The sequence below is a fragment of the Mercenaria mercenaria genome, chromosome 14, assembly GCF_021730395.1.
Source record: "Mercenaria mercenaria strain notata chromosome 14, MADL_Memer_1, whole genome shotgun sequence".
Lineage (NCBI taxonomy): Eukaryota > Metazoa > Mollusca > Bivalvia > Venerida > Veneridae > Mercenaria > Mercenaria mercenaria.
Window position 1 is genome coordinate 32656490 of NC_069374.1, and position 25643 is coordinate 32682132.

Here is a 25643-nt window from a genome sequence, read left to right on the forward strand (position 1 = left end):
TTCAGTTTAGGCAGAACCACTTATTATTTAATGGGGTGTTCACTGAAAATTTTACTTTTAAAATTACTTAAATACGCCATAACATCACCTGAATACGCCTTAACATCACCTAAATACGCCATATTATTACATAAATACCACGTTACCTAACTTACATACGCTGTAACATCGCCCAAATACACCGTAACATCACAAAGATACGCCGTAACATTACCTAAACGCGTCGTAACATCATAAAAATGCGCCGCAAATTTACCTATATTCGCCGTAATATCGCGGAAATACGCCGGAAGGGAAATGAATTGAAATCAGCGACCTTTGCAACTCCTTGGGGAAAGCATTGGATAGAGTTTGAACCTACGGTGGTCGGCCTATTAATCCAGTGCACTAACCAATGATCTACAACGGAACCACTTTATAATTGCACCTAGCACGTTCCATATACCGGTATATTTTGATTCCAAGTGAAACCTTTTGATTCCAAGTGAAACCTTGCAAAGTTAAAGCATTTCGGAAACCTCACAATCGATAACGAAAGTTAGACATGCTTGTGTTTTTGTCTTGAAATCAATTGACCGTTTTCAGGGATAAGTGTAAATGGTTAGAAACAAAAATGAACTGGTAATCTAGTCAACATCTTTTGAAAACTTACTGACCAATAATGCGAATATACTTAATAACAATATTTTTAGGGAAACCTTTCAGGAACAATTATAGTGGGCTAAGACCATTGTATTCTCAAATACTGAGAGGTAATATCGTAAACATCTATTTGAATTTGCATTTTATTTACGTTAATTATCATTTTTTTGTAGCTGTGGAATATAACTGAAACCTGATGACTAAAACATATTTTATGGTTTTTGCATTGTCACTGCTGTTACTCAGAAAAATATATGTTATCTTATTCTCTGATTTCCGTTTTCATGAATTATAATTTCAGTGAGTAATTTCTCATGTATCCTATCTTTTGACTAACTAACGTGCGGCAAAATAATCTTTGTGTCACAAGTGTAACATATCAAGATGGAAGCTTGGAATTACTTTAGATTGCTTGTCTATATTATGCGTTATTTCCACTGTCTGCAAGGCAAGTACAGTTTTACAAATTGTTGAGAAGATGTTTCGTTTTGTGCTAGAAATGCATGTAATGATAATGATATGTAAGCATTGATAGAAGTCTGTCACGTGACTGAATGAATGAATGAATGTAATAAGATAACTTTAGCATTGTAAAAGTGTCCTCAGATTAGCGATGTGGTGTTTCTGTGCACGATGTTTCCATGAATTCCATTCTTGCCTTTTATTTCAAAATTTAACATTTAAGACAGCTGAAAAGATCTAAACATCTGCGTTATTCATATAATTATTAAAACTATCTAATAGTTTCGTCAATTATAATGCAGGACGCAGAATACAGGATTCCGATATCCGATATAAAGTAGCCGGAACACCATTTGCTTCCTGAGAAAAAATGATGCCATTATTTATGAAACATGTATTGACGTCTTCCTAATGAAAAGTACTAAAATACTGTCGCTGTTCGTTGAGGAGCATCTTAACCAGTAAAATATATTCATTTTACGCTTGGTTGTCCCTGTCATTAGCTCTTGTGGACTTATTGCAAGAAGTAAGGACTCTATAATAAATTAAAGATAAATCGTATTAGACCAAGAATCTATTACAGGGCCATTATGAAAACACTTGAACATTTGAAAACACCTGTCCATTGATAAATTAGTTACATTACTACTTGAAGACGTTTTTTCATCATAAACATGGCACCAGCGGCGTTTCTACTGAAATTTAAAGCGGCGCCATAGAAATCTTTGTGGATTTTATAACGCCTGGTAATTACAGACATAATGTAATTCATGAACTCAAATTTGGCCTAGATTTGCAGTCATTAATCCTTTTAAGGGAGAACAATGGTGCAATAGTCACAAAATACGCCCGTCGAGAGCATGTTAGAAGACAAGTTTTTGTTACACAACTGCACATATAATTGAAATATTATGACACAGTAGCTTCAGAAATACGAAAACAAGTGATATCTTTAAAAACGAATGAAGCTGTCCGAATTGCATATTTGTAAGTGGATATACAACTGTGATTTCAGTCTTAGTAGGTCTCTACTCCAGGTACCCGAATATCAAATCTTGAACTTGTAGGTTTGCCATTCTTGTTATCTAACATTTCACCTTGACCTTAGACCTAGGAACCTAATTCTTGTGCATGACACTCTGTCTAATGTTGGTAAATATTTATGCAAAGTTACATAAAAAATTCCTCATGCATGAAGAAGAAATGCTCCGGACAAAGGTTGTGGACGCCGCCCGCTCGCCAATGGCATTCCCATAATATGTCTCGTCTTTCAGACGGGCGTATTAAAAATGATCAGACTAACCTTTATGTTAAATCTGTTGACATCGCTGCTGAGGTCAAGTTGCAATTTGGCAAGTGACACAGAGCCTGGTTCAATTTTACATGTCAAAGGTGTTTTTGATTCAGTAAATCAATATCCGACAGTTCTTCTTTTATTCTAATATTCAAATAATTTAGCACGATTCTGATTTTCGAACAACGGCAAAGTACACCCGTCTCCGGTTACTTTAACGTCTTTTGAAAGTCTCGAGTTAGGTTATAGCGCTCTAAGTGATTTAGGGTTTAGTGCTCTAAATTATTAATTACCTGTATTCGTAATCAAATAATATTCAGTTAAATTATCAAAATCATGACAAAACTTGAAAATGAAAATATCAAGATAGCGGTTGTTTTCTGTCAATGATTTTGGCCGAGCTGATAAAAAAATCACATGAAAGAAATCTGATATTGGCCGAAATAATCCTACATTGGCCAGGTAGAGTAAAGTATTGCCGACTTTATCTTCACTTTTACTTAGGTAATTAGCGTAGTATTGTTGTAACTGTTATTTAGTTAATTAATAATACTAATAGATAGTATTGCATTTAGTTTTTCACTTGTGTCTTTATGCAGCGACAGAGTCATCCGGTTACGTGGGTTGTTTTAGAGACGACATATTGCGAAAATCCACTTGGTGTTCGAAGACATTTTACAATTATGGCGCTTGGTGTATTCTCTGTTGCAAAGCTTCAGAGCACATATACGCCGCCACACAGGTATAATTATGTACACATTATTTCATCAATCCAAAATGCAGGATTATGTTTAAACTGATTTCATTTTGTATTTGTATCAATGCAGTTTCTTTTCAACATAAAATGCAGTTGAGTGTTCAAATTTTCTTTCATTTTTGCATGGAAAATAAACCCAGTCTACTTGAAATGATCATAGCCGGGGTTTTATATTTAGATAAAATGTTTTCTGAAAAATGACAAATACTAATTCAATGGGAAGAAATCTGTATATACATGCAACTCAGACAAACAGTCTTGGGAATTAGTAGACGAAATTAAAGGTATAACCCTACACAAGTGTGAAAATCTTGTATGACGTCAATGCGCCATTGATAATGTACTGCAGAACTCTGATGAGGAATTTTATCTCTGGATAAATAGTAGAAAACAAAGATAAAATGTGATTTCTGTGTAATTTACAAAATAAGCAGTTTATATAACATGGACCCGAAATGACAATCGACAATTTCCGTTTGATTATATACGTATTCTCCGTATGCGATTTCGGCTTTTTCCGGCAGGTACAAAAATCCATGTGATTAAACCGCCGAAGACTGACGACATAGGATACGAAACATATTACGTAATCACACGGAAATTGCCGAGTGTCATTTTGGTCGACTACCTTATACAACAGTATCATAATAAAGCACTGTAAGCATGCTATCTTTTGTATTCTGCAGTCCGAACACTGTATATGTGGTATGAAATTTCGTGGGGATCCTAAACCAGGTAATTGTGAATATAAATGTCCAGTATACCAGAATGAAACCTGCGGAGGCCCAACGAGTATGTCAGTGTATGACATAAGGTGTAAGTACAGTGCAACCTCTGAAGAGCAACAACCTTTGGGAGATACAAATATTAACTTTTATGTAGAGGTTGTTGTTCTAGAGAGATAAATTTGATAGTATATTTCAGCTTTGGGAAAGTTTGATGATGTTGTTATAGAGAGGTTTTTGCTTAAGACAGGTCCGCTCTGGAGAGATTATACTGTATCGAACTTTCTAAAAACTTGTAACAAGACAAATTTGGTGCCACATATGAGCTAAGAAACAATTCAAACAATTCTGATTTAAATTAAACAGTGAAAGACATATTAGAATCGAAATAATTTATAGCAATACCGAGTTTGAATATTATTTATACACTCCGGCTGTTGCACGTCGTGCAAAATAGATTCTGGCTACGGACTCGTGAAACTATTACACCCGACGTATAACTACTAGTCGTGTATAAATAGTGTCAAAATGTGTAACACCACGCACCTCTTTGCAGAGTATAGATCAAGAAAGTCATCAATTTTTAATACACATACTATTAGGTTAATTTACAAGATGAACTGTACTAAGAACTGATACAGGATACATATATCAGATTCATAATCATTTATTGTCCCACACCAAACTTTTAAACGATTTATACTTCTTAGCCTAAAAAAGTTTTATGTTACATAAACCTAACAACTGAATTCCTTTTCAAATCTTCCATATTCCTTATTCCTCTCTCTGTGACCCTATATGATCTTGTTCAGTTATCTTATTCCATTTATGTAAAACATTCCCAATTTTCTGATTTAATCCTCCCGATTCCGCCCTTTTTTGTAAGTACTTTCCCCAAGTACTTTATTTAAGAACTGAATCGCAATAACATGTTTAAAAGTATTTCAAATATTCATAGTTATTTCAAAAACACGCCAGTCAAAACGCCTATTATGTAATTATATTAACCGCAAAGAACAGATGTAGAACAAATCACTATTGGGTATTGTCATAAAAAAAAACGATTGGTACTAAAACAGACCAAATAACTAAGGTCAAATCTAATAGACAAAACATTCGATTGTTATTCACTTTGCTGAAGTTGTAAAATAAAGTTATTAACATTTATGACCAATTAATAATAATAAAAAACCCGACCGTTTAGCTCAGTAGGGAAAACGCAGACCTATGGATCGCGGGGTCATAAGTTCGATCTCCAGGTGGGCGTATGTTCTCCATAATGATGATAAATGATATTGTGTCTGCTATCATTCGTCCTCCATCTCTGATTAATGTAGGGAAGTTGTCAGTTACTTGCGGATTAAAGGATACAGAATCCAGAAACACTTTACTGCCAGATGTTATATAACTTAAATACTGTTGAAAAACGCCATTAAATCCAGAACAATTAATGAAACTTCCATCAAAAACAATAACAAATATATGTAATTAACGTCAACCAAAACAATTCACAATATCTGACCGATTATCATTTTTGCCAAAACGTAATGTATAAAACATTCCACTGCTTTAAAATTTGCTGGAGTAGTAAATATTAACAATGACCTAAACAAGTAAACAAAACAATTAAAATTTCTAAGAAATATTTGAATTTTCTACCCTAAACAATATCCAATTAAATAAACATAATGGTGACTGAACTGAAAAATGACATAGTGTGACATAGTTTTGCTATAAATTATTTCTTTAATAAGAACTGTACTCTAGCGTGCTTTTATTACAGTATTTGATACTAAATCGTCTCCACCAACACAAACTGACGCATTGGTAACAGCAACAGGAAGTATCAACAGTTACAATGAACAAACTACTTATAATGAAGGTAAGACTTAAGAAATAATGTTTACCTTCAAAATGCTAAAGTTATTGACGATACAATGTTGTTTGAAATTTATTTGTACGTATTTAAGACAGTTTTTCTATTTTCTTTTCTTGCAATTTAAACCCATTCAAATCGTCTGTATGGCAATATCTCAATGAGTTAAACAGGTACGTTATACCAGTTGTATTTTAACCTTACACCTGCTGGCGGTAAGTGATTCTGCCTTTGCGACCAGTGCAGACCAATATGGATATGGGTATTCAGTCAGTAATTTTTCGGTAAACATCCCTCTAAATGATAAATGGTAGTGCCCAAATTGAATGATGGACCAGTCCATATTAGAAATTTAGCAGGTTAAGGATTAAGCGTCAAAATACATCACGCACAAAACTATGACAACACAGTTCATGTTGTGTTGCAGAAACAGGGACTGTTGTGACAGAATCGACAGCCTAGCCAACTTGAAATGTCATTATGATAACCATCAAATTTAACAAATGTTTCAGCTAAACACACTTTTCATGATTAAGATCACACAAATATATAGGCTTTGATCTTATTAACCGTTTCAATAACAAAAATCACCATAAATGGTACGGTCGACTCCTTAAGATCTATTAACCTTTAATCAGGAACACGTTTTTGCTCTCTCATTATATACAAAATGAGTATTAATGATAAACAGCCAACAGTTCATTCAAATTGTGACAGCAACAGAAAATATTATCATTTCTATATCAGTTGATTAGTTTGTAATTAACGTGTCTCGATCATTAAATTTTGTTATTAAAGAGATTTTGCATTATCCAGAATTGGTAGGATACTAGTATTTAAAACCGCCTCGGTAGCCTAGTGGTAGAGCGTCCGCTTCGAGTGCGGGAGGTCGTGTGTTCGATCCCCGGCCGCGTCATACCAAAGACGTAAAAATGGTACTAGCAGCTTCCTTGCTTGGCGCTCAGCATTAAGGGGATAGTGCTAGGACTAGTCAGCCCAGTGTCAGTATAATGTGACTTGGTGCGGTATTCCAGTGAAGCAGTACTTTAAAGTTAGGAATTGTGCTCACTGCTCCAAGTAGACACCGTCGTTTATATGACTGAAAAAAAATGTTGAAAAGGACGTTAAACCCGAACACAAACACAATACTAGTATTTAAGGTTCTGAATTAGCATTCGTTAAGTCTACATATCTAAACTTGTTACCTGTAAGAAAAGGGCTTGGCTTAAACATAGTGTTATGATATACGAGAGCTATGTGTTACATATGACGTGGTTTAGACTTTATATGGTTTTTTTTTTCAAGACGAGAAAGAAATGCATGTCTAGCACATTCCTGATCAAAGTTTTATGACTGCAAGGATTGTACTTTTTATATCATTCATATTTAAAAGAAAGCAGGCAATGGCCCTGTCGCCTACATCATGGTGCCGGTTTTCGGAATTTTGTAGTATTTGGAAGAACAGCAGCATTCATTGGTAAGTTATTCTTTTTGGAATGATATCACTTACAATTGGTACATTACCCGGCTAAAACGACGGGGAGGTGAAAAAGAATTATTGTTACAAGAGATAATAGGTAAGGGCAGATTTCTCGGAATTACAGAGCACAAAAAACACAGCCCCAGAGCCACACATTTGCATAGTAGGCCTACAACAATAAGATGCTGTAATGGAAAAATATTTCAGACGGGTCGCTTCAGACATTCAACAAGTACATATTAATGGATGCTAAAGATAGATGGAGGGGAAGGAAATGGTAAAGGGCACAATATAGCCAGGGGCTGTGGAGGAGGAACCCGAAGGGGAACGTTGAACAAGGACGAATATACGAGGGAATGCCATATTCTTTAATAACAGTCACACTCGTGTACCAAAGATAAACACACAACCACGATCAACTGAATAACATGGAGAAACGAACAAGCAGCACATAAGAAAGCAGTAGGGCACCGTTATAGACTCACAATCGTACAAATGCACACACAAACTGCACGTAAATACTCGTGAAAATGTTTTCAAACAAAAAAAAAAACTAAAGAATCATTACACGCATGTAACTAATGCTGTTGCGTTCTTAAATTCATTCCAGGAAAAGACGGTCAGCTGATGACAAATATGTCTGTCTCCACAGAAAACATTTAACTGATATCTGTCACCTCCAAGGGTATGCGCCAAATAATTTCTACGACTTCAATAGAATGTTTCAAGGACAGCACTGACGAATTACAATTACTACTATACAAATCACGAAATTACATCAGGCAGGACTAGTTTCATTTGTGGCCAGGATGGCCAGTCACTATGAGTACTTTATGATTCAGTGTCCCAGATAGTGAAACATAATGTTTTCAAAAGGAAATTATGTGGCTATTGTATATAATTATGTTTAATATTTTACAAATAAACTAATTGGTTTGTTTGTTTGTTTGTTTTCGATGCAACGACAGACAGTCAACCTAACCTTGATTCTGCACTACATGAATCAGTATTGGGAGGACACAATGTCTGTGATCAAATTTTCACAGAACATACACTTCGCCCCGGGACTGAAGTTACGACCTCGCGATCCGTATAACCAACACCATGTGAGTGTGGGTGGGTGTGTGTGTGTGTGTGTGTGAATTAAAGAGAGATATGCTATGTAACATTTCGTTTTAAACATGTTTTCAAGTAAAATATTTGATCAAATGTCAGAGCGCTATTACTTGATACGTACATGGCGCTAAATATCACGTCGACGTGACGCGAACATAATATCGTTGTGATATTTTAAGCATTGCCTAGACATATTAAAGTTTGATTTCTGCTCATTTAAATAGAGCGTTATTCTGCCATATTAATCTGCTAGCAATTTAACCATGTGCGGTGTTAATAATGCAAGAAAATGTTAAATTGTTGAGGTGAAGGCGAAACGGTTCCAAGGTTTTCTTTATCGATATACACTTAGATCACTTTTGCTCTAATCTCTCATCGTCGTACCAACACGCATGGTTATTTAACAACAAAACAAACTATGGAGGTATTAACGAAATGCATTCGGGTTCGAAATCGCGATAATTGCTTATTCTGGTTGTAATAGTGTATCGTCACCTCAGCGAAAAAGTGAATGAACTGCATTTAGATAAAGATCGGGTAATTCACATTTTGCGCTAAGATGATGAAGGCGTTCCTCTTCATTTTGCAATTAAATAATTGAATTTGATGGTAGTTTCATCGACTTTGTAAAACTTTTAAGCATGTCCTGACGATTTACTTTTCATCCGGTCTTAAGTGAAATCTAGAATGGTTTCAAAATAGAATAACAATTACCCAGCGTTTTAACATGGATGAATAAATGACGAATACATGAGATATGAATGTGCGGCAATAAAAACAAATGCATTACAGAATTACTCATTTAAAACAATATAGTTTCAAACCGCATACTTTTCATTACTAATGAGCATTCATATATCTAATTTCTGTTTAACTTCCTTACTGTATCATATCAATAACAGTTTTAAGATGGAAACATGGGATTGTTTCAGTTTATTTCTTTGTCTATTGCATATGATTTCTTATTTACTTAGTAAAACATTTATTTTATACTTACTTCAAGATCTACTTTCTTGTTATTGAAACCATCAATTTGGTGCTTGCATGACATCCATGTACATACCAATAATAGACGCTAAAGTTATGAAAAATACATTCGATGTTGGGCATGTTTCAAAAATTATGTGTCTTCTACTTTATTCCTTTTTAATCCGCAGCGGAAATGTAATTCAGTGAAAGTTTTTCCAACGCTTTAAATCGACGAATTACAAAACAGTTAAAGCTGAAAACGTGAATAAAGTTTCTAACCAAAATTATATACATTTGCTACAAGAATAAATGCCTTTATCATTGTTTTTGAAACCCAGTCAAGGATGCAGAATTCTTTCATGTTACGAAGCCATGCAACTTGCAAAATTAATGAGATACTGTTGGTTTCACCTTTGATTCCACCCCTGCGATACATGTAGACCCAATGGGCATGCAACGATCAACGCAGGAATGTCGCCATACTTATATTGTTAGCACAGTGACTCGATACCAATCAAAAACAAAAGGAGTCAAACAGACGTTATTTAAAGTTTCTTATTATCCATGTTAATACGGCAATTTGTGATATCACTAGGAGCACTATTTAAAATCTTGCGTACCCAAGAAATTCTGTTAGTATGAATCTGAAGTCTGATCATTAATGTCGAGAGATATATTTTAAAATAGTATCAAGTACAAGGCAAACCCCAAAATAGTCAGTACAGTTAATGTAATTGTTGAAATACTTAACTGATAATGTTTATAAGCATGTGTATTTACAGCAGCTGTACAGAGAGTACAGGCAATAATAGCAAAACAGACAAAAACAGCAGCTGCACAGACAACAATAGCAGCTGTAAAGACAAAAACAGCAGCTGAGACAACAACAGCAGCTGTTCAGACAATAGTTACAGCTGAGACAACAATACCAGATGTTCAGAGAACAATAGCAGCTGTACAGACAACAGTAGCAGCTGAGACAACAACAGCAGCTGTTCAGACAATAATTACAGCTGAGACAACAATACCAGATGTTCAGACAACAATAGCAGATGTTCAGACAACAATACCAGATGTTCAGACAACAATAGCAGCTGTACAGACAACAATACCAGATGTTCAGACAACAACAGCAGCTGTTCAGACAATAATTACAGCTGAGACAACAATACCAGATGTTCAGAGAACAATAGCAGCTGTACAGACAACAGTAGCAGCTGAGACAACAACAGCAGCTGTTCAGACAATAATTACAGCTGAGACAACAATACCAGATGTTCAGACAACAATAGCAGATGTTCAGACAACAATACCAGATGTTCAGACAACAATAGCAGCTGTACAGACAACAATACCAGATGTTCAGACAACAACAGCAGCTGTTCAGACAATAATTACAGCTGAGACAACAATACCAGATGTTCAGACAACAATACCAGATGTTCAGACAACAATAGCAGCTGTTCAGACAACAATACCAGATGTTCAGACAACAATAGCAGCTGAGACAACAACAGCAGCTGTTCAGACAATAATTACAGCAGAGACAACAATACCAGATGTTCAGACAACAATAGCAGCTGTACAGACAACAATTCGATCTACGACACCGAACAGTTCCATGAAAACTACATCTGAAATTACATCTACTGAACAGGTTGATCTCGATACAGGTAAAAATACAAGGATAAATATCCTGTAGGAAACAATAATCAGTCATTTGTAAACTTTATGTTTCCATTGAATGTTTCATATTCTAAAGCTAGTTTTGATTTAAATTACGAAACATTTATCACCTTGTACATTTTGAACTGTATTTACATTAGAATACAAATTTGACATTTTAAAGTAAATTTCATGTAGTATCCTAACCCAGCAAACGTACATTTTAAATGTAATACTACTAAACATTTAAAGAAAATAAGATGAATAATGTTTTTTTTACTTTCTTTTTTAGTACAAAATGTACTTGAAACAATTTAATTTTTCGCTTACGGTACTACAGTATAAACGCGTTTCTTCTGTACCCTTATTTAATTTGTATTATAATATAATAGCATTAATACGTACCGTTGAGGTCATATTTATGTGTCCCACTTGTAGTGGAGGAGAGATGTTGTTTTAAGTGCTGTCCGTCTGTCTGGCAGTCTGAGTGTCACAAAGATTGTCCACACGGCTTCTCTGGCACCACTAGACGGATCTGCACCGAGTTTAACAAAAGTAACCATTAACAAGCCTAGTTCAGCATTCCGTCGGCATGTTTTGGTTTGATGACTTTCTATTTTTAGGTTTTCGACTACTTCTGTTCTACTCTCAGGCGGAGTTCCACAAAACATTACAGGAGTGATCAGTATCATGTCTCAATGTGCATATTATCGGCATGTTCCGGATCATTGATTTTCATTGGATGATTTGTCGTATTTACCTTTTCCGCGCAGTCGCTCCGATATCAAGAGGAAGCATTACACCAAATTTTACAAAAGTAATCACTGCCAAGCTTTATAGAGCGTGTCATCGCCATGTTCCGTCTCTGTTATTTTCAGTGGAGTTATGGCCCTTGGTTTGTTGTGTTTTACAGTGTTTACACTACTTGACGTATTGTCAGTGGGCCGAAGTTAGCCAAAACTTACGAGTAGTCAGTGGGAGACGTAGTTGAGCAAAACACCAGCATGTTGACATTTAATGAATTTCAGCCGACATATGACCATTGATTTGTCAATTTCTATAATGTTTGTGCTTCTTCTCTTTGGAATTCCACCAATCTTCAACTATGCGATCATAACCAAGCCTAGTTGTGTGTTTTGTTGGAATGTTATGGCTGATGATTTTCACTGGAGTTATTACCTTTAATTTGTGGCCTTTTACAATCTCTATATATGTGTGAGATATACTTTTTTCGTGAAAAGCAATCTCTACTTTCTAATTGTTGCAGCAATACCCCAAATAAAAGCTTCAGTATCTGCTAATGTGTCAACAACAGAAAAGAACAGTATTACTACAAAACATTTGGATCAAGAAATAACATTTGAAATTGGTATTCAGTTTTTTTATTGATGTACAGAACTAACGCGGTTAAATGATTTAGGCGTCGAAAAAGGGCATAAACGGGGTTCTTTTAAAGGACTAGAACCAGTTAAAAAATTCTATTCAGGCAGAGTTGCTAATTTCCCGTGATTTTTTAAAAATGTATCAACAAAAAAAACCCGGATGGAATTGTTGGTATATCTGTCCAATATTTACACTGAAAAAAAAAGCAAATAAACACGCAGTGGAATGAAGACTTACAAGTAATCTGCAGCCGTTCACTTCATATAATTATAAAATTTCTGAAATAGGTTGTTAATAATGTATATTGTAGGCAGTTGAACGAAAAAACACAAACTTCTTGTAGGCACTACATATTTTAAATATATGTGTAGTCAACTGCATCAAAGACAAAGTACTTAAAGTATCATTTTCTGAAAAAAGCAAAAAGAAAAAAAAGATCATTGGTAAAATATTTGGAAAAAAAATGGAGACAACTCTGCTACAACTTTATTGCAGCCTTTTCATCTCACCATGCACATTTTACCTTTAGGCATGATACGACATGCATAATTACTACAGTGGACCGAATTAAGGAAAGATCAAGTCATGTATGATAAGTCATATGTCAACTTTTATAGCATTTGATGGTGGCAGAAGACCCCGGGTTTCCTCACATGAAGGATTCAACGCCCCGAGCGAGGTTCGAACCCATATTGGTGAGGGACATGTGATTCAATGTAAGCGACCGTAACCACTCGGTCACGCATCACACCCCTTCCCACCCATTGAGGAGTGTGGCATTTTTGTCAACAATTTGTCAACAAAATGACATTTTTGTAAAGTCAAAATCACAGAATATCACAAGGTAATTTTTTAGGGGAAAGCGACTGCTGGAAAGGGAACAATCTCTGCTACCTACTACTTTCCGTCAAAGTATAGGAAGAAAAGCTAAAAAGATAAGAAAATTAAATGAAACAATTTCAGGACTGTTAGATGCAGGACTTTATTATCCTGTATATCAGGTAAAATAGTTAGAATGGCCATGATTAAGATTGAAAAACGGTGTTCACTCAATTATTTCACTCTTACACAGACTGTTTACCTTGTGTACAAAGGATTAAGTGTAAATTTGTATATGTTGCATCGCTAGGATCTTTCTGAGATTGATATATTTTAGGAAAAAGAACAGATGGCCTCGTTTTCGTTTACATCTCAGTTCCAGTTTTGATCACGATTGTAGCTACCATTACAGGAGTCATCGTCTTCTGTCTTAAGCGGTAAGTCGGTACTGAATCTGTAAACTTACCTGAGCAAAGGAAACCAACAAATATATCTTACACTTTCTTGTGACATACTGAGAATTATCACCGAGATATAATGAATATCATTCACACGGTGAATGTAAAACTTTCCTGATCTACTTGAACATTGTGTATGAGTTTCTACATTTTCTCGTAAAACGGGTTGAAAATTATACAATGTAGTCGAGCAATGTTCTTTATGGTATATTTCTCGACTCAAATAAAGTTTCTTATAACTTTATGCTACAAAAAAATAAAAAGAAATGGAACTTTATGTCGTGTGCTTCTTTATAACGTCTCAAGACGTCTGACGTCACTTCAGTTTACGCGCTATTATTTCCTGCATTGTCATTAAAATTCGTTGCGCTTTAACGTAACTGAGCGCTCGTGAACATATACAAAATGTTTCATTTCTCGGTGAGAAATATTGCATATTTAGCGAAAACAAACAAATATTCTCTTTCCATTTAAACTTAGTCAGAGACAAATGTCACATGATTCAATGACTGTAGAACACGATGAGAATGGCTAGGGCACACTCATGTGTATGTGTTTCTTAAAAGTCAATATTGTATAATTTCTTTGAGTGTTATAATTCGTTTTATCATAATGAAAGTATTAGTAGGCACAATAATACTTTTTATAATAAGTGTCTGAATTTACCAGCTTAGCTTTTCTTTACATTTGAACTACTATGCTGCTTTTCAGAAAAAGTCGACATGTTGATGACCAATACTTATGTTTCCGGCGAAAGAAGGTTACAAACAACAGACATCTGTGTAATACTGCAGCAAATAAAACGTACAATCTGAACACTTCCAAAGACGACAGTAATTGTTCCCATCATTCTTCGACGACTGTGCAGAACTCGAGTGCCAATTTATATGCCGAAATAACGTTTGAAACATCTGAGAATGGGTATAGCACTGTCCCCCTTGATCAACTTCAGGGGCAATACAAAACAGACGCAACACAATTTAGTGGCAGATATGACACTCTACAAATTAATTCAAAAGCAAAAACTATCAAACCATCTTGTTGTTTTCAAAACGTGTATGATCACGTGAATGTTGGTAACTATAACAACCAGACTACTGACACTGATGAATATTCACATCTGCATGCTATTGAAATAAACAATCTCCAACAAACATCGGATACAAATAGTGTCCATTGCGGTGATCAGGACCAAATCTAATCACGAATATGTCATACTCGAGCCGGAAGGATATCCTATCGTACCGGAATGAAAATACTTTCAAATCTAAGGCTTTTTTTTCAGCGCATGCCACATTTTATATGAAATAAAACAACATAATCATGAAAACATCTTAATACACGGAAGTTAAAGATAACACAATTATCATATTTAATTGTTTTAATAGGAACTTTACAAATTGTGTTTATAACTGTAGTGAAGAGTATTGGTAGGTAAGGCTATCTGTATGGAGAGCTAAATGGAAACTGAACGAAAAGTTTTAGAAACAATTTAACAACATGCTTAGAAATGATCAAGTTATGACTATAGCATTATACTTGGTCTTAAATGCTGCATATAAGCAATGAACGTTTGTTTTTCATTTGTTTCTCATATTATAAAATTTAGGTACTGTCTCAACTGTCTCCAGTACTGAATGTTTAGTTTCCATGCGAATAACCGCACACTTACTAATATAATATTACTAATCAAGCGATTTCATACTGGCCTTGTTATTTGTCCAAGAATTGTCATATTGGCCAAAATGAGTGAGTTAGATGGGTTTTACGGCGAATCGACACAAAATGGTCATATATCGCCGACATATTGGCAAAAGGTCAAAGGTAACAAATAACTATGCCAATATGAAATCACTTAATTTATGATCATTTTAGTATTCAACTTTCGAAAATAGGCGGTAACACAATAAGAACCCTTTGAGTTATTTTAAGACAGGTATGCACCTTCAGGTCAAAAATGTTGTTTAGACTTATTTTTTAAAACATAATCATTTTAGTCGTAAAACAGGCTGAGTTGTATGTAGGTACGTGTGATAAATTATAAGAGATATTATGATGCCTCGACATTATCAGCAGTGACTTGAAATTACCTTATTTATTTTCTCTAGTGAGAGTATTTTATTTGAACTGTGAAAGAAACAGAATGAATTGTCACTTCTTTGTAGGCTGCAGGAAACGAGACACTAAACTGTACACATATGTGTTGATAAAGGTACCAAGCACATATTATACACACCAATGCCTCGTTTAATTCTTATCCGAAATTGTTTGCAGTTTACAACTGGCATTCTGGTCATTATTCATCCACTTCCATGCATGTAAATCGCTATTCCTTGAAAATTGTCAGAACTTCTGAGAGGAACATTTGTTTGTACACAATATCGAATAGTCGAAAGTACCGTTATAATCTATAAAGACGTTCATTGACATCATACGTCCGCTCAGTCAAATTTGGTAATAACACGAACATGTTAGATGACATTTTTCAAAACTATGAAAAATATTGTAATGTAAAACTTTGATGTAAAACAAAATGGCGTCATTTATCTGATGGAAGTCACTTCTCCGTACTGGCCCTTTCTTTTGAACCAATCAAAATTCTTGAAATCCGTATTGGCCCTGTTTTCTATCAAGACGTTCATTGACATCATACGTCCGCTGAGTCAATTTTGGTTATAACATGAACATGTTAGATGACATTTTTGTCAAAAATATGAAAAATATTGTAATGTAAAACTTTATTGTAAAACAAAATGGCGTCATTTATCTGATGGAAGTCACTTCTCCATATTGGCCCTTTCTTTTGAACCAATCAAAATGCTTGAATTCCGTATTGGCCCTGTTTTCCCGTACTGACCCTGCTTTTATCATATTGGCTCAGTTATGCTTTGTACTAGCTCAAACTGTTTCATATGAAGTGCGCAATTGATCTAATACAGTGTGTAATATTAAGTGGAATAATAATGTAGTTTACAGTTACACTTGAAGTGTTCACTGGTCTACGATTTGGGCTGAATGAAATTAAGATAGCAGAGAGACACAGAGAGAGAGAGAGACAGAGAGAGAGAGAGAGAGAGAGAGAGCGCGTTTCATTTGTGTGATAGTGTTGTTTATTTCTAAAATTACACAGGTCATGTGCTGTACATACTAAGTCTTGCGAATGTGACAGCTATGCCGTAAGTATGTGAGTTAACATGCCATACATATGCACGACATACTTTGAAAAAATGTATACTCTAATGTCACCTGTAGGTTTCCAATTCATTGCCCTCTCCCTATCATTTTCATGTATCTTTCGGAAATCCGAAATTGGTTTTGCTGAAGAATATAATGCTTTTATTATTTATATTATTTAGGAAATGCTTCATTAAGTTTGAAAATCCATTCAAGCCTTTTTGGTGAAAATCTTTTTGTCCCAAAAATGTTGGTACTGCAAAAGAGTCCAGTGTTATAAGTCGGGAACAATCGCTGTAACATTACCTAAATACGCGTAACATTACATGAAAATATCGTAATATTACCTAAATTCGCTGTTACACCACCTGAAAACACCGTAACATCACCTTGACACTATGAAAATACGCCGTAACATTACCTAAATGCGCCGTAACATCACTGACATACGCCGTAACATTACTTATACTTGCCGTAATATCACATTATTACGCCGTAACATTACCTAGATACGCCCTTACATTACCTAAATACGCCGTAACATCACAAAAATGCGCCGCAAAATTACCTATATTCGTCGTAACATCGCGGAAGACATAACAGTTAGAGAGAAATTATTTGAAGTCAGCGACTTTGACAACTCCGCCTAGGGCACCCTCTTCTTGGGGATAGCATCGGATAGAGTTTGAACCTACGGTGGTCGGCCTATTAATCCAGTGCACTAACCAATGGTCTACAACGGAATCACTTTATAATTGCACCTTACACGTTCCATATATATAGTTTGATTCCAAGTGAAAACCTTGCAAAGTTAAAGTATTTCTAAAACCTCACAATCAAGAACGAAAGTTAGACATGCTTGTGTCTTTTTTTCAGGGATAAACAACAATGAACTAGTCAGTTAATAAAAAATCTTCTGTAAACTGACAGACCAATGATGCGATTATACCTGATAACAATAATTTTAGGGAAACTTTCCAGGAACTATTATAGCGGACCAAGACATTGCTATAATCAGATGTTGAGAGGTATTATTGTAAATTACCATTTGAATTTGCGTTTTATTTAGGTAAATTATCTTTTTCTGCAACTATGGAATATAACTGACACCTGATGACAAAAGCACATTTTATGGTTTTGCATTGTCACTTCTATTACTCAGAAAAAATGTATGTCATCTTATTCTCTGATTTCCGTTTTCATGAATTATAATTTCAATGAGTAATTTCTCATGTATCCTATCTTTTGACTAACTAACGAGCGGCAAAATAATCTTGTGGTCAAAAGTGTAACATATCAAGATGGAAGCTTGGATTTTTTTTAGATTGCTTATCTGTATTACGCGTTATTTTCACTGACTGCAAGGCAAGTACATTTTTACAATTTGTTTCTTTGAGAACATGTTTCGTTTTGTGATAGAAATGCATGTAATGATAGAAGTCCGTCGCGTGAGTGAATGAATGAATGTGATAAGATAGGTTTTATCCTCAGCTTAGCGGTGTGGGGCTTCTGTGCACGATGTTTCCATGAATTCCATTCTTGCCTTTTAATTGAAACATTGACATTTAAGACAGCTGAAAAGATCTAAATATCTGCGTTATTCGCAGAATAATTAAAACAGTCTTATAATTTCGTCAATTATAATGCAGGACATAGAATACAGGATTCTGATATCGGATATTCGGAACGCCATTTTGCTTCCTGGGAAAAATGATCCCATTATTTATGAAACATTTATTGTCGTCTTCCTAATGAAAACTACTAAACTACTGTTGCTGTTCAATGAGGAGCATCTTAACCAGTAAAATATATTGATTTTACGCTTGGTTGTCCCTGTCATTAACTCTTGTGGACTTATTGCAAGAATTAAATTAAAATATTGTTAATAGTCATATGTTTTAGTAAGGACCCTGCAATAAATTAAAGGTATATCGTATTAGACCAAGGATCTATTACAGGGCCATTATGAAAACACTTGAACATTTAAAAACACCTATCCATTGACAAATTAGTTACATTACTACTTGAAAATGTTTTAATATATACATGGCGACGAAATATTACACTTGTTTGAAAACATGTACACAGCGGCGTTTTTACTGAAATTTAAGGCGGTGCCGAAGAAATCTTTGTGGTTTTTATAACGCCCGGTAATTACAGACATATCAAATAATATGATTTATGAATAGATTTATAGTCATTATCCCTTTTAAGGGAGTTACAAAATACGCCCCTCGAGAGCTTGTTAGAAGAAAAGTTTTTGTTACAGAACTGCAAATATGACTCTAATATCATGACAGTAGCTTCAAAAATTCGAAAACAAGGGCTATCGTTAAAAACGAAGGATGCTGCCCGAATTGCATATTTCTCAGTGGATATGTAGCTAAGAATTCTTAGTAGGTCTCTAGTCCAGATACCCACATAACAAGTCTTAAGATCGTAGGTTTGTCATTCTTGTTATCTAACATTTGACCTCTTAGTTTGACCTTGACTTTAGACCTACGGACCTAATTCCTGCGCATGCCACTCCAACTTATGATGGTAAACATTTGCACCAAGTTACATCAAAATCTCTGAATGCATAAAGAAGAAATGCTCCAGACCAAAGTTGTGGACGATGCCCGATCGCCCGCCCGCAAGGGCGTTCCCATAGTTTGTCCCGTCTTTCAGATGGGCGTAAAAAAATGATCAGACTAACCTTTATTTTAAATCTTTAGACATCGCTGCTAAGGTAAAGTTGCAATTTGGCAAGGGACACAGAGCCTAATTCAGTTAACAGGTCAAAGCTTTTTTATCCAGTAAATGAATATCCGACAGTCCTTCTTTTATTCTAATATTCAAATAAATTAGCAAGATTATTATTTTTCGATTAATGGCAATGTACACCCGTCTCCCGTTACTTTAACGTTTTTTGATAGTCTCAAGTTAGGTTATAGCACTCTAAATGATTTGGATTATAGCGCACTTACTAATTTATTGTCTGTATTCGTAATCAAATAATATCAGTAAAATTATTAAAATGATGGACAAAACTTGAAAATAAAAATATCAAGATGGCGGTTGTTTTCTGCCAAAGAATTTAAACAATCAAGATGAAAGAAATCTGATATTGGTCGAAATAATCCTACATTGCTCCAGATGAAATAAAGTATTGCGACTTTATCTTCTTATAACATCGGTAATTAGCTTAGTATTGTCGCAACTATTATTTAGTTAAATAATAATAGATAGTATTGCATTTAGTTTTTCACTTGTCTTTATGCAGCACCAGGGTCATCCAGTTACTTTGGCTGTTTTAAAGACGACGTATTCCGAAAATTCAGTTGGTATCCGAAGCTAGTTTTCAATAATGGCGCCTTGTGTATTCGCTATTGCAAAGCTTCAGGGCACATATACGCTGCCACACAGGTATAATTATATACACATTATTTTATTAATACAAAATGCAGGATTATGTTCAAATTTCATTTCATTATGTATTTGTATCAATGCAGCTGCAAATCAGGGTGGTTTGTCAACATAAAATGAAGTTGAATGTTCAAATTTGCTTTCTCTTTTGCATGGAAAATAAATCCAGCTTATTTGTATCAATATCAAATACAGTCATAGTTTAAAATCTTGTCTAATGTAATTTTACATTCAAAATGTATAAAAATTTGTAATAATCATGTCAAATGCATTCTTACGTTCAAATAATATTAAATGTTATACCAATGTAAAAAACTATAGTCTTGTGTTCGAATTGTATCGATTTTATGATTAACATTTGACTCATGATATAATACAGTCAATTTTGCAGTAATATTATATACATTTTGTGTCCATATTTAACACAATCTTCTTTTCAAATTGCGTTGGTTTTTTATCCATAAAAAGAAAGTCTTATGTTTAAATTGGATTTATTTTTTGTGGATATCGTGGCAAACTTTTTATGAACTGTTGGCAATGTATTGGCTAGCGGAAATGGACAACTCTGTTCTCAAAGTAAGTAACCGACGGGAATATAACCAAGATCATAGCTGCCGTTTTTATATTGAGATAAAATATTCTCTGGAAAGAAAAAAGACAAATACTAAGTAAATCTGTATATGCATGCAACTCAGACAAAGAGTCTGGGGGAGCACTAGACAAGTGTGAAAATTGTGTATGACGTCAAAGCGTCATTGATAATGCACTGCAGAACTCTTATAAGGAATTTTATTTTTGGACCGGTAGTAGAAAACAAAGATAAAATGTGATTTCTGTTTAAATTATAAAATAATGAATCCACATAATCTATGTCATTTTGATAAATGTGACTAAGATATATTAAAGCTAAATTAGTGAAATAATTCCATATAAAATAATTGTTTCTTTCAACTTTTGCTTTATGCTTTTGTGTGCATGGTTTTCTGTTAATAAACATAAATAGTGGACCCGTAATGACAATCGACAATATCCGTTTGATTATATACGTATTCTCCGTGTGCTATTATGACTTTTTACGGCAGGTAAGAAAATCCATGTGCTTAGGACCGCCGAAAACTGACAAAGTAGGATACGGAAAATAAGTAATCGCACAGAAATTGCCGAGTGTCATTTGGGTCGGCTACCCTTAACACCAACTTTATAATAAAGCACTGTAAACATGCTATCTTTTGTATTCTGCAGTCAGTATACTGTAAATGTGGTATGAACTATCGTGGGAATCCTAAACCAGGCAATTGTGGATATAAATGTCCAGGATTACAGAATGAAATCTGCGGAGGCCCAAACAGTTTGTCAGTGTATGACACAAGGTGTAAGTATAAAACTTTCTAATAACTTGAAACAAGACAAAATTTGGCGCCATATATGCACTAAGAAACAGTTCTATCATATTTGATCTAAATTTTACAATGAAAGACATATTAGAATTGAAATAATTTATAGCAATACCGTTTTGAAACATTATTTATACACTCCTGTTATTGTACGTCGCAGAAATAATTTCACTCGGGCTACGTATTCGTGAAACTATTACGCCCGATGTATAACCGCCAATCATGTATAAATAGTGTCAAAACACAGTTGTAACACCATGCGCCTCTTGGCATAGTATACATCAATAAAGTCATCATTTTTAAAAAAAATATAAATTATTTCTTTAATAAGAACTGTTTATTACAGTAATTGATACTAAATCAACTCCATCAACACAAACTGGTGCTGTGATAACAGCAACAGAAAGTATCAACAGCTTCAATGAACAAACTGCTTATAAAGAACGTAAGGCGTGTTAACTTTCGTGTATGAAATATTATGTTTCACCTTTAACATGCTAAAGTTATTGAAGATACAATGTTGTTCGAAATCTAATTGTACGTATTTCAAATTTTCCCCCTACAGGTCCACACAATTTAGACCAAAAATGCACCATAGGCCATCATTTCGTATCTGTATTTCAAAATGTCGCAGGAATAGAGCATCCTGATCCCCACCCGCTTAAATGAAGGGATTACCCCCTTTAGTACCTCAAAAGTAAAAAGGAAAACAGAGGTCACCATTTTATACCTGTATTTCAAAAATGTCTTGAGAGAGACCCCCTGATTCAAAGTTTTATGCTTACAAGGATTATACACTTTATACATTTTAAAAGAAAAACAGGCAATGGCCAAGCCGCTTACATCTTGGTGCCGGTTTTCGGAATTTTTATAGCATTTGGAACAGCAGCATTCATTGGTAAGTTATTTTTTTTGGAATTGGAATTATATCATTTACAACTGTGACATTACATGGCTAAAAAGACAGGAAGGTGTAAAAAGGTTATTGTTACAAACCGCACGTAAATGCTCGTGAAAAGGTTTACAAACAACAAAAACCTACAGAACCACTACGCATGTACCTAATGCCGTTGCGTAAAAAGGCCATTAAATGTGCGGTGAAATAGATAAACAGTGATTATAAGAAGATTAACTGTTTAAAATACCTTTGCTATCCGAACCCTTTGTATTCCGAAAACCGGACACATTTGGGAGATCTTTTTCCTTAAATTCCTATTAAATTTATCTTTCGGATCCGAACCTTAGTCTCGGCATGATATTGACAAAACACGACCGCTAATCAGTTTAATCCCTGCCACTTAAAAAAAACAGCAAGATTTTCGGCATTGTTTACCCGGTCTAAGTTATGAGACGCATTTTTACCACCATTATTTTCGTCTGGTATCATGCTTTAAAAATATACATGAGCCACGCCATGAGAAAACCAACATAGTGGGTTTGCGGCCAGCATGAATCCAGACCAGCCTGCGCATCCGCCCAGTCTGGTCAGGATCCATACTGTTCACTTTCAAACCCTATTGCAATTAGAGAAACCGTTAGCGAACAGCATGGATCCTGACCAGACTGTGCGGATGCGCAGGCTGGTCTGGATCCATGCTGGTCGCAAAGCCACTATGTTGGTTTTCCCATGGCGCAGCTCACATATATATTCTAGGTCAGTCATTTGTAGATAATACGGGACGAATGTAGGACAAAAACCCACCCGAACAAAAAACCACCCAGTGATTTTAACACAGGCGGACAAAATATAGGAATAATAATACAGCAAAAATAGCTGGCACGATACTCACCACATATACTTTATTCCACAAACGGACAGTATAACTCTTATATGTATACATATAATATATAAACAGGTGGGTTTTTGTCCGACTACTAAATATATTTGGTGGGTTTTTGTCCGCCTGGAAAATAATTAGGGTGGGTTTATGTCCGCCTATGTAAAAATCACTGGGTGGGATTTTGTCCAGTGGGTTTTTGTCTGTCTCCCATACGGGACAGGTCGCGCAAAGTGTGCAGTTTGAGCTATTTCTGCCTAAAAATTTAGTGTCATTAAACTGGTTTTCATCATTATTTAAGCAACAGAATCGGCGAGCTGACAATGTCTTATAATGAAGAGTTAAGTATTTACATTTGCTCTACTCTTCCCTGACATTTTTTTTTTTTGCGCTGGTATCAACGCAAATTTCTGGAATTTTCAAATTTACTGGCCTCTGCCCCCAAACGCCCAGCAGTGACCATCTCTTCTAACGCCACATAACTTTTAACTGGAAGTGAAAACCACACATTCGATTTAAAGAGGCATTATGCGCATCTTACTATACATAGTGTGTTTTTGGTGAATGTTTTATAAAAGGAATTTTCGGTTGCTGTGCATTTAAATGTATTAAATTAACATATTAAATTAACGATAATGCCGCATAAGTATTTGAAGTTGATGCTTTAGAAATAAAGAAATCGGACTAATAAAATAATTGTTCTTTTCTTCAATCCTTTGCACAGTGATCTCCCTTACCTATAGGTAGAGATTTCTGTAGCTGAAGGGATGCAACTCCTGCGTGCAGTTAGACTTTTCTTAAGAAGACTGCTCCAGTCAAAATAAGAAAAGTCATATCTGGAACCTTATTATTTCGTACTGGTGGTATATTGCGTTAAAAGCTATAATTTCCTCCACTATTTTTTACACACACATCTATTTCAGCTGGATTTTTACTTGAAAGATGTGCATTTTTCCACTTTAATAAAAAATGATGTAAATTTACGACGAACATATAGCTTTCAGTAAGATATAAATGAATTTCTAAAGAGGAAAGAATATAGAGGATACTTGTTTGTTTCGAGTGAATATGGAATATATCTCACTGAGAAGTGAGAAAATTCAAATATTTTGATGAGCGCGTAGCGCGAGTGAAAATGTAAACATTTTCTCACTTTGAGGTGAGATATTCCATATTCACGAAAAACAAACAAATTTTCTTTTTATTTCATGCTTAATTACGTTGAGATATGCATTTCGCAACAAACTTTAATCTCAGCGCGGGAAACAGACGCGCATAAACGAACATGGCGTCAGACGTGTTGTGACGTTAGAAAGACGCACACGACATAAAGTTCCGTTTTGTTTTATTTCTTGCAACAAAACGTTATCAAATTCTCATTTAGTATATTAATTTGAATCGAGAAATATACTATGAAGAACAAAGTGCGGCTACGATTTTCATCCTGTTTTAAGCTTATACACCATCTACAGGTAGATCGGCAAAGCTATAGGCCTACAGTGAGTGATATGCAGTGTGTTATATGGATTATATCTCACTGATAAAACACATTATTTCATCAGTTAGCATAAAATACAAGCTTTTACCTCAAAATATTATAGTCAGCCAGATATGTGTACTTGCAGTTTAAGTACTAGTATGTTAACATTACGCTGTGATTTGATTGTTTTCAAGAACTTAGTTTATGCGATAGTGTTTGCTATACATTTATTTTGTTAGGTTTTTACAAACTACTTTTTCAATGTTGATATTCAATTTCATAAATCTATAGTCTTGTTTTTATACTAAAGGGCAAGTTTTGCTTTTGTGGCAACAGTCTCAAAATAGATTTTAAGTCTAGCACTTGTACCAGCGAATGTCCTGGAGATGTACACAAATTTTGTGGAGGGCAAAACGGAATATCACTTTATGAAACTGGGTGTATGAACAACTTTATTTCCGTGTAAATACTTACCAGAATGCTTCCGCCCTTTTTGATTTTTTAAAACTAAGTATACGTGCATACACAAGTCGTTGCTGTGTTATTTTATACCGGAGGGCAATAAAAAACATGACCTATTTAGAAAATTTAGTTTCTCATAATTTAGGGTATATATGTCACTGCTCTCTGCGTTCCTGTTAAATGTCTTTTGATCATTTATTCGAAATAAGTGTAGTGTTAAGATAGAATGTTTCTGATTGACATTGACCCATAGAGTTATGCCTTATTTTCTTATGTTTGTTTGTTTTCTATACAGCGATCA

At 34.8% G+C, this 25643-nt stretch overlaps 1 protein-coding gene and 1 long non-coding RNA gene across 4 annotated transcripts; both read left to right on the forward strand.

Annotated features, from left to right (window-relative positions):
- Positions 1–952: 952 nt before the first annotated feature.
- Positions 953–16547, forward strand: LOC128548434 (zonadhesin-like). Of its 3 annotated transcripts, none has more exons than XM_053523220.1 (7): positions 953–1090; positions 2998–3140; positions 3842–3971; positions 5664–5762; positions 10107–10994; positions 13526–13625; positions 14358–16547. In XM_053523220.1, the coding sequence occupies exons 1-7, from the start codon at positions 1027–1029 to the stop codon at positions 14845–14847; spliced, it is 1914 nt and encodes a 637-aa protein (XP_053379195.1). In that variant the 5' UTR covers positions 953–1026; the 3' UTR covers positions 14848–16547. The 3 variants fall into 3 exon arrangements, with proteins under 3 accessions (XP_053379195.1, XP_053379194.1, XP_053379196.1); XM_053523219.1 differs by having other exon boundaries at positions 10104–10994; positions 14358–16545; XM_053523221.1 differs by lacking the exons at positions 13526–13625; positions 14358–16547 and adding an exon at positions 11610–13519 and having other exon boundaries at positions 10104–10994.
- A 1156-nt stretch (positions 16548–17703) lies between these two features.
- On the forward strand, positions 17704–22733 carry LOC128548276 (uncharacterized). The gene is made up of 3 exons (XR_008366913.1): positions 17704–20228; positions 21471–21600; positions 21969–22733. It is a non-coding gene; the product is annotated as an uncharacterized LOC128548276 (long non-coding RNA).
- Positions 22734–25643: the final 2910 nt, after the last annotated feature.